General features: G+C 41.0%; 1 protein-coding gene across 1 annotated transcript; it reads left to right on the top strand.

Moving 5' to 3' along the window:
• Positions 1-4017: 4017 nt before the first annotated feature.
• ETFBKMT (electron transfer flavoprotein subunit beta lysine methyltransferase) lies at positions 4018-9570 on the top strand. The gene is made up of 4 exons (XM_061205638.1): positions 4018-4069; positions 5610-5987; positions 8172-8302; positions 9068-9570. Exons 2-4 carry the CDS (start codon positions 5662-5664, stop codon positions 9409-9411), a joined length of 801 nt encoding a protein of 266 aa, XP_061061621.1. The 5' UTR covers positions 4018-4069; positions 5610-5661; the 3' UTR covers positions 9412-9570.
• The last annotated feature ends 694 nt before the right edge of the window (positions 9571-10264 follow it).

Raw genomic sequence — 10264 nt, 5'->3', positions numbered from 1 at the left:
AAAGCAAACACAAAAGAGTACATACTGTATAACTGCATTTATATAAAAATCTAGAAAATGCAAACTAATCTGTAGTGACAGAAAGCAGATCAGCGGCTACCTGGGGATGGAGGGGATGTGGAGGACAGGAGGGAGAGATAACACAGGGCACTGGATATGTTCAGTCTCTTGATTTTGGTGACAATTTCACGAGGGTATACACATAGCAAAACATCAAATTGTACACTTTAAATATGTGAAGTTTATTGTATGTAAGTTATACCTCAATAAAGCTGTTAAAAATAACATTTGGAAATGAAACACTGATATGTAATATTTGTTAATTTCCTCCTTTATTTGCTTTTTCTTTCATTTAACAGAATTTATTGAGTGTCTTAACTGTGGCAGAAGGTAAAAGAGGAATGAGATGGTCTGCCTCTAAGCCCAGTAGAGGAGGCAGGCAGTGACAGTTCTGCATGGTGCTCTTGCTGGATATATCTATAGGAAGCTAAGAAAATGTCAAGATCAGTGTGTGTGTAGGGGCCATTTCTGAGGGCCTTAACTCTGAGCTGCGTTCTGAAGGATGAGGAGGCGGTTAGGGTCAGTGAGGAGAGGGTGTATGTGTGGTGGCCCCAGCAACTTTGTCTTAAGCAAGGCATGGAGTGATAGGACAAGGGCTTGCCACAAGAAAGCAAAGTGTAGAGGAGGGGAGGGTTCTGAAACAAGGCAGGATGGGTAAGTAGGGACTGATTACTAAGAGCTTCGGAAGCTGTGATCAGGAATTTGGCTCTGATATTGAAGGCATGGGGAGCCAGAGAGGCTTTCAAGCAAGGAAGAATGAGATCAGATAGCACGGTCATTCAGGTCAAGTTGATAAAGAAAAAACGATATCTTTCCCTTAGACTGTCTATCATTATGGTTAAGCAAGCATATTTCATTGCTCTCCAAGTCCTGCTAATGGCTTTTCCTGAGTCACGTCCAGATATGTCCAATTCTTTCCATGCCCTCATCAGTGCTTGCTTGGGTTACCACCACATTCTTCAACTGATGTCTCCTTCAATCCAACCTCTCTCTTTGATACCCGCAGCTTAAAACGGTTTTCTAAAACTCAAATCTGATCCCCTCACTCTTCGCTGAAAACCTGATCTTCAGCCTCCAGTCTTGCATCTTACCAACACTAACTCCATAGTTCCAATAATGATAATCACAGCGTTTACGATATGCCAGGAACTGTGCTAAGCTACTTTTATCCCATTAAATCCTCCCAGTACATTATTATTACCATCATTATTATTTTACAGAGAAGAACACTGGTACTTAGTGTAGGGGAGGAAAAACTTTCCTTTACCCTCTTATGTTCAGTGTCTGGGATCTGCAAGTTAAACTGACAAAAGACAGATTAACAGGAGAAAAAAAGAGAGTTTACACAGGCAACGCATAGGCACATGAGAATTCAGTGATGAATACCTCATAGGGGGTGGTTAAAATTTTGTGTTTATATACCTAACTTAGTAGGTGTTGATGAAAAATTAATTAATAGTCAATCTAAAGAAGAAATAGAGGTTTTTTTCCGAGCCAACCTGAGGATTATAACCCTGGAGACAGTCTTTCAGAAAACTCTGAGGACTGTTCCCCTAGTTAGAAGTCGAAAGCACATTTATATACATTTTTGAGACAAAGGATCGTTCATCAAAATGACACACTGACATTTTACATAACGTTAACCAGAGATACAAAGACCAGACCTACATGTAGGAAGGGAGCAGCAGGTCACCATGACCCCTTACAGGATTAAGAAAAGAATGTTATCTTCTAAGGAGTTACATTGCTGGCGTCAGAAGAAGGGGAAAAAATGATCTTTATGGTTGAGCAGACATTCCTGTCTTTGAGGAGGTCTGGTTAATGTATAATGTAGATGCACATTGCACATTAGGAAGAGCCCTGTCGGGAAGGGCATCTGCTATGCTTAAATTTTCTTGTCCTGCCTTAAAAAACATATATTTCATTCCATCATAGGTGATGGGGAAGGAGAGAAAGGGCACTTATGGGAATGACTTTTTGGAAAGATAAATGGTTTTTTAGGAGAATAGATAGGAGATATGATAGTCTTGAGACAATGTCTGTTTGGGTGTGTTGTCCACTTCTCAAGTCCAAGAAGATTAAAGTTGTTCTCGAAGAGGGGTTTTATGACAGTTGAGTTTTTTTGGGAGAGTCAGCTTTAGGCAGATAAGAGATTTCAGAAACTCTTTCACTCAAAATAATTCCTGTGCCACAATGGCATATCCTAATCCCCTTCATTAGGAAGGTTTAATAATGTGCCCAAGGACATACAGCTAATAAGTATAATTAAATAACTTGTTCAAAAAACCCTTAAAAACAAATTTGAGAATGGGGATAATTTTTTTTTTACTTGCACTTGCAAGAGTGTCCAGTTATTAGAGAATTGGCTCGTGTACAAAAATGTAGGCAGATATTTAAAGGCAAAAATCACAAAGTCAGATGATAGCTCAATTGTTATCAGACAGTTGATGGGTCTGCTTGGTTGCATTTGGGTCAATTTTGATAAAAGCGAGACAGTTCTTTCAATTAAAAAGAACAAAAGGGTGGGACTTCCCTGGCGGTCCAGTGGTTAGGACCAGGCAGCTCCCAATGCAGGGGGCACCGGTTGGGGAACTAAGATCATCTCGCATGAAAAGCGGCGTGACCAAAAATAAATAAATAAAATAAAAACACCAAACAATAGAAAAGAAAATCCAGGTTTGTTTCTCAGGGCTTATAGTCTGTTTCTCTTGGCTTATCTGGTTTATCTTATCTTGTAGGAATGTAAGGCCTTTTTTTGGACTATGGAATGAAAGTTTCAGAAAAACCATTTCAGCTGAACTATAGAGAATGGGATAGAGGAAGGCAGGATTGCAGAGAGACCAGTTGCAGGAATTCAAGCAAGCAATCATAAGGCAGAGGCAGGAGGGATGGAGAGAAGCAGATCGATTTTAAAACTATCACTGGGATAGAATTCAGAAGCTGGTTAAAAACAACAACCCTTGACTTCCCTGGTGGCGCAGTGGTTAAGAATCCGCCTGCCAATGCAGGGGACACGGGTTTAAGCCCTGGTCCGGGAAGATCCCACATGCCGCAGAGCAACTAAGCGTGTGCGCCACAACTACTGAGCCTGCGAGCCACAACTACTGAAACGCCCCGTGCCTAGAGCCCCTGCTCTGCAACAAGAGAAGCCACCGCAATGAGCCCGCTCACCGCAACAAAGAGTAGCCCCCGCTCCCCGCAACTAGAGAAAGCCCATGCGCAGCAACAAGACCCAAGGCAGCCAAAAATAAATAATGTGGTTTGATTGCTCATCCATTAAAAAAAAAAACCTTAGACAAATTGATTTTTCAAACGGAGTGGGGTGGGGGGGAGGTGGCATGCGGGATCTTAGTTCTCTGACCGAGAAGGCAACCGCGCCCCCTGCAGTGCAAGCGTGTAGTCTTAACCACTGGACTGCCAGAGAAGTCCCTAGACAAATTGATCTTGAACATCTATTAAAAATTATTACTAGCAAGAGAATCAGTGAGTGTTATTGAACTGAGAAGTTACAGTTGAAAAAACAAAAAAGATTGTACGTGTATGAAAATTATTATAAAAGGGAGGACATATTATGATTTAATCCCAGTTGAATATAAGCGTCATTAAGGGTTTGTGCTGTGTCTATTTTGCTCACCGCTCTATGCCCAGTGCCTAGAAGTGTGACTGACACGAAGCAGATGCTCCACGGCTTCAGAGTGGATTTTTTAGAAATCAGTATTTGACATTCCCTTATTTCCCAAGTGAGGTCAGGGCGCCCGCTGGTTTCGCACTTCCTGTCCCTTTAAGAAGCCCAGGTAAGGGAGAGAAAGTGCTGCCGGGAAGGAGGGCGGAGCAGGAGGGCGGGGTGGGGACGCAGGGCGGGGGTTGGGGCGCTGGGTGTTGGGGGCAGGCTCTGGGGGGGGACGTGGGACCCAGCGTGCAGTTGTAAAGAAGGCGCTAAAAGAGGCGCAAAGGCGAGTGACAGACCTGCCCTGTGCTTAGCTTCCCAGGACGGTGTTAGCACAGCCAGGTAAGGAGGAAAGGAGGACTGTACCTGCCCCTTTAAGACTGACTCCCGTCCTCCTTCGAGGGAAGTTATGTGCTAACACTTTGGAACTTGCCCCTTTAAACCTGTTTTCTTTCCTTACCAGTTAATCCACGTACCAAGTGTCCACCGCATAATCATATATTCATAACGGATGCTTCATTGGTGCTGGCATGGGCGGGGCATCATCGGTCTGCATGACAGGGTGTCCAAAATCAATCATCTTGTATTTGCTCTGCTTTCTTTTCAAACCTTAGGCTTGTGCCATTCAAGGGCTGACCCAATCCTTCCCTACACAATTAGTCCAATGAGGTCAGGCTGTTAGAGACCCTGAGATTACAAGGGATAAACGTGGGCTGGCACACCCACTTAAGGTCTATCCTTGGTTCACAGACAGACATTTTGCCCCTCCTCGTGTCTTGGTATTTTAACTAATTGCCCACGTTTAAAAGTGGGAGTTTATGGGTAAATAGCTGGATTGTTTTGAGAAATTTAAAGATCTGGCCACGTGTCCCCTGGCTGCCTCCTTTGGACTGTTTTGAAATAGTTTCCAGTTTGCCACAGCCCTTCTGTGATCTAACAACCAGCCTGCATCACACATTTATCACCAGTCTGGCCCTGGGTAGGCATTTGAGTTTGGGGCCCCTACTCTAAATACTTGGGTGGACATAAGACTGTTTATATATTTATGCAGAATAGATCAGAGGTCCCAAACAACTGGGTGTATAATTCCTGCTTAAACTGCTCTTCCTCATTCTTATTTTTATCAGGGTGTCTTTCTATTAAGTCCAGGTTTGGTAAAGATGACTCATCAGAGGTATTTACAGAAAGAGATTTGGGAGTTGATATTCTTTTATTACAATTAAATCCATAGGTTTTTGTTTGTTTTGTTTTTGTTTTTAGGAAAACACCTGAATCTTGATTACATTGATGTTTTATGCTAGGACTATCTTTATTGAGCAGTCAGTATAATTTGTATATCTCTAACCACAGTTACAATTTGGTAATCTGCACAATCTTGGCTAGACTTCATAAAGGCAAGAATTGTGTTTGCCCTGATAATTGCTCTATTCCATCACTAGAATCTAAGCTTCCTGAAGATGGGGACTTTATTTTGTTCACAGTTGCTAAGCACAGTGCCTGCTTAAAGGGAAGTGATTTATTAAATGAATGAAAGAACTTTAAAGGTATACCTTATTTTATATAAAAGGCGTATTCCTGAGGATTCTCTGAAAATCAGATGCTTGTGTATTTGTTGTTATAAGTTATTAAAAAGGATTCTGTTGTGGAAAGGCATCTTTTAGAAGATTGGATTTTCCTAAATTAATGCACCAATGCTTTCACCTAAAATGAACTTGCACTTGTGCATCATCTGCTACAGAGCTAACACTAACATTTTCTTACTATGCAATAGGATTTGGAAGTGTTGGTGAGCCTTGGAGTTTTCAGTATCATTTATGTTTTTAGAGGCCCAGAGATTCCAGTTGAGATCAGTTTGGCAGCCAGACCCTTATTCTTTCCCCAGGAGGAGCAGCTGTTATCAAGAGAAGCACCAACAAACCTGTGCTTTGGGACCGATGGCCTTGCGCCCAGGTTGGAGAGCGTTTACGTCATTTGCCATGAACCGCTGTGGTGTCCTTCGGAAGGCTGTGAGAAGCAGTGGTTTTCCCTTGCTTCCCTGGGGCCACTGCCCCTGGAGGGGAACTGGAAGCTTTTTGGACCCTGAGATGAAAGCTTTCCTGGAGGAGAACACTGAAGTCACCAGCCGTGGTAGCCTCACCCCTGAAATCCAGTTGCGGCTTTTGACCCCCAGATGCAAGTTCTGGTGGGAGAGAGCTGACCTGTGGCCCCACAGTGATCCTTACTGGGCAATCTACTGGCCAGGAGGCCAAGCCCTGTCTAGGTACGGTCGTAAGTGAAGCGGGAACCTTTAGGGCTCCTCATATCCTTACTCTTTTCAGCCCCTTCCAACTCCTCATTCTCCCTGCTCCTCACAAAAAACCAGAGTAAAACCCCTAATTCTTTTCTTAATTTAGAGCAGTTTAGGAATAGTGCTGGGTTGCTTTGTTGCATAGCTTTACCTTCTGCTCCAAGCTTATCAAGGTGTTTCCCGATATATAGCTCTCTCCCCAAGAGAAATCCTAAGTCAGCTGTCAAGACCCTAGATAGCTGGTAATGATCCAGAAATCTCACACTGTTCTCAGGTTCATGGCTCATGATGCATGGCCCGTGCAGAGTTCCTCAGTGGAGCTTAAAGCCCCAGTCCTTCAGGTCGCCTGGTTTAATCCTGTAAATGTTGCTCCTTAAACCTCACACTTCCTCCATCGTTGCCTCTTCCCAAGCTCCCAAAGAACGAGGGATGTGAGTGATTGGGACATTACTCAGGTGAACTCTGGAGTTGCACCTGCATTAAAATTATTTTTTAAAAAATATTTATTTATTTATTTGTCTGCGCTGGGTCTTAGTTGTGGCATGTGGGCTCTTAGTTGCGGCACTACCTCTGCATTTTTAAGGTTCCCCCTTTCCAACTCCCCATACTGCAAAGGTCTTCTTTAGGACATTTTCTCACACAGTCACACAGTGCTTTTTATTAAAATAGCCGCTGAAACAAAGGCAAGAACTTACAGCGTTTTGATCTAGTCTTTGCTCTTAGACTGGTAAATGATTTAATCTTTTTATGCCTTGAGGTTACAAAACTGAAAGGAAAAGGATAAGGACTTCTCTTTCACAGGAATGGTATGGTCTAGCAGAATTCAGGTTGTATATAGTTTTAAATGCAAAATAAATAATTGCAAACATAGAGCTTTTTGGAGAATCCTAAGTTCTGGAAAGCTTTCTAATGTCTAACAAGTCCAATATTCTGGCTGTTGTGTTGCCAAATTTTCAAGCTTTATTTACTTATATCATTTAAAAAAATACATTTTAAGTGATATCTATGCAAGTTGTTTATCAACTCCAAATATAAGTGCAATCAAATTCCTTAAGAGACTGTCTGAATCAGAGGTCACAAATAGGTGATCCACAGATGTGTTTTCTTTGACCTTTACTTATAAACTTAAAAAAAAAATCAGTTGCTAACATTTAAAACTTTAGGGATTGCATGTAAAAATGTATTTCGATTTGAAAAAAAAAGAAACTCTGGGGAATTCCCAGGTGGTCCAGTGGTTAGGACTTGGCGCTTTCACTGCCTGTCCTGAGTTCAATCCCTGGGCGGGGAACTAAGACTGCACAAGCCACGAGGCAAGGCCAAAAAAAAAAAAAAAGAATATCTGATAACACTGGATTTAAATCGCTGATAACACCCCATTTCTATGGGGCAACAATTAGCTCAAGATGGGTAACAGCTGTCCCTTTAGACAGGGTACTACATCCTGCCTTGCCATAGTTCCTCAGTCTTTTTTTGGCTTGCCGGATCTTAGTTCCCTGATAGGCCCTCAGCAGTGAAAGCGTGGAATGCTATCCACTGGACCGCCAGGGAATTCCCTCTGCTCTTCTTTATTATTACAATACTAAGGTCAAGTGTCAGTTGACATTTATTATTTCAGTGTTTTCCCATTCATCTTCACTTGCTTGGTAACTACTTAGCCCAGGTCCAAATTCTTTGGTTGAACTGGACTTTTATCGTACCTTACCAGAGAGGTCATTATAAAACAGTTCAAGCAGTAGGTAAAAACATTCTCCGTTGAACAATGAAAAGGAGACTGTGAATTTTGCATCTAGCTGAGTCCTGATTTTAGCAGTGTTTTGTCAGTCTATGTTTTTGGTGCTTAGTAGTTTCTGGATCATAGTAAGTGCTCAATACTTCTAAAAAGTTGACTTGAAGAGCACGATTAGTCAGTTGTATGGAACTGCTCTTCACACCTGCTAAAGAGAAAGAAAATGACTAGGTCCTCTCTCTGCCACCTCTGCCCAGCTCTTAAGATTGACATTTTATCTCATTCTAGTCAGGCCAAACTTGCCAATGTTGGACCAAATTCTTCTAAGTTTCACCATTTCTTTGTCCAGTCAATCCAAAGAAAAATTTTTGTACACCTCTTATTGACCTTCTCCTATCTTAGATAATGTTTCCCTTTTCTTTCTAATTTAGGTATCTTTTGGATAATCCTGACGTTGTCAGAGGAAAATCTGTGTTAGATATTGGGAGTGGATGTGGAGCTACAGCTATCGCTGCTAAGATGAGTGGAGCTTTAAGGATCTTGGCCAATGACATAGACCCTAGTAAGAATTTCACATTTAAAAATATTTGAAGCTCATCTTTTTTTCTTCCAGGATAAATATCTACAGATGCCTCAACCCATCATAGCCTAGCCCATTTCCATGTGAATCTTATAATCTGATATTGTGAACTTACTCAGTGGGACATTATCTGTGGGAATCCTGTGAGGCCTGAGTTGATGGTGCATTTTTCACAGGAGGACTTCCATTTGTGTCTGGCAGATATACCAAAGTGATACCAACCTGGGAGCACTTACTGTTGGTCATTGCTGGGCTAGGGATTTCCTGAAATATGTAGGTAGTGTTTATTTGACCAAAACCCAAGTGAAGATAGGCCTGTGTCTTTGAGGGAGATTTTATTCCATTCGAACCCAAGTTGAGACAGGTAAGTTTTAATTTTATCTGATTTTCTTCTAGTCTTCCCTTTCACTGAGGATCTAGCCCTTGAGGAGCCTTATTGTATATGGGGTCTCAGTTCCAACTTGTCATCCTGCTCAAGCACAAGGCTTGTAGATCAGCAAATGTTCCTTAAAACCTCAACATTTCCAGGTGTTTGGTATTGTTTTATTTTCAGGATATTCATATATTTGAGAATTGCAGGAAATAGCTTATATTGGCATATAGTTTAGGCTTCTTTACCTAAAAAAACAACTTTCAACAGAAAGGGGAAAAAAACATATTGTCGGAGATTTTCTAGATTATTTAAATTAATTAATAGGGAATTAAAACAACCTAGCATATACCAATTCACTATGTGCTTTTTTAAAGTTGCAGGAATGGCTATTACACTAAACTGTGAGTTGAACCAACTGAATCCTTTTCCCATTTTAACCAAAAACATACTGGATTTGGAACAAGATAAGTGGGACCTTGTTGTGCTTGGAGATATGTTTTATGATGAAGACCTTGCAGACAGTCTACATCAATGGCTGAAAAATTGCTTTTGGGTCTACAGAACTCGAGTACTGATTGGTGACCCTGGGCGACCCCAGTTCTGTGGACATAGCATTCAGCATCAACTGCACAAAGTAGCAGAATATTCACTTCCAGAGCCTACTAGGCAGGAGAACAACGGACTGACAACAAGCACGGTGTGGGATTTTCAGCCTTGAGCTGCTGAAGTACCTCCGATATGGATATAGCTATGTTTGCGTTTAACCCTAAAAGACTGTCCAGTTCAAAGAAGGCAATTTGTGTTAAATGGAAAATCTTGTTTCCAAAATATGAAGGTTAAAGTTTTGTCACCCTTTGTCATGTAACTTGTTCTGCAGTAAGCCAAATATAGAAATCTCTATCTGTAATTTTTTTTCTAGTTTTACTGCTAGAATATAATTATAGAAGGCAATATCCACATGTAGTTTAAGTAGCTGAGAGGAATTAAGATATTTTAGCAGAGTCTCTTTCTATAGTTGAGGACAACTATGATGTATCTTTGAATTAAACAAAATAAAAAATACAGAAGAACACTATATTTTAAAAAATTATCTGCTAAGATCAGAGATGCAGTTGGTATGGTACAGAATACAGTAAGTCCCCTACATACGAACCTTCAAGTTGTCAACTTTCAAAGATGTTAAAGTGCCCCTGTATGCCAGCTGTTGTACTGTACTATCGTACTTTTCAAGGTATTCTACTGTAAGATTAAAAATGTTTTATTTTTTGTGTTTTTTTTTATGATTATTTGTGTGAAAAGTATTATACACCTATTACAGTAGAGCACTATATAGTTGATTGTGTTAGTTGGGTACCTAGGCTAACTTTGTTGGACTTACGAACCCACTCTCGTAATGGAACTCATTCATATGTAGGGGACTTACTGTACATGGGCTTCGGAGTGAGGCCACTCTGTCACTTTCTAGTTGGATTTTGGGCTACTTAAGCTCTCTGGGCTTTCATTTCTTCACCTATAAAATAGTAATAAAATTTAATAAACTGCACCTCAAAGGGTTATTATAATAAAGTATA

Source organism: Eubalaena glacialis, chromosome 11 (assembly GCF_028564815.1).
Source record: "Eubalaena glacialis isolate mEubGla1 chromosome 11, mEubGla1.1.hap2.+ XY, whole genome shotgun sequence".
NCBI classification, from domain to species: Eukaryota; Metazoa; Chordata; class Mammalia; order Artiodactyla; family Balaenidae; genus Eubalaena; species Eubalaena glacialis.
Note: the sequence above shows the minus strand (reverse complement) of the source record. Positions and strands in the feature narration are given on the sequence as shown.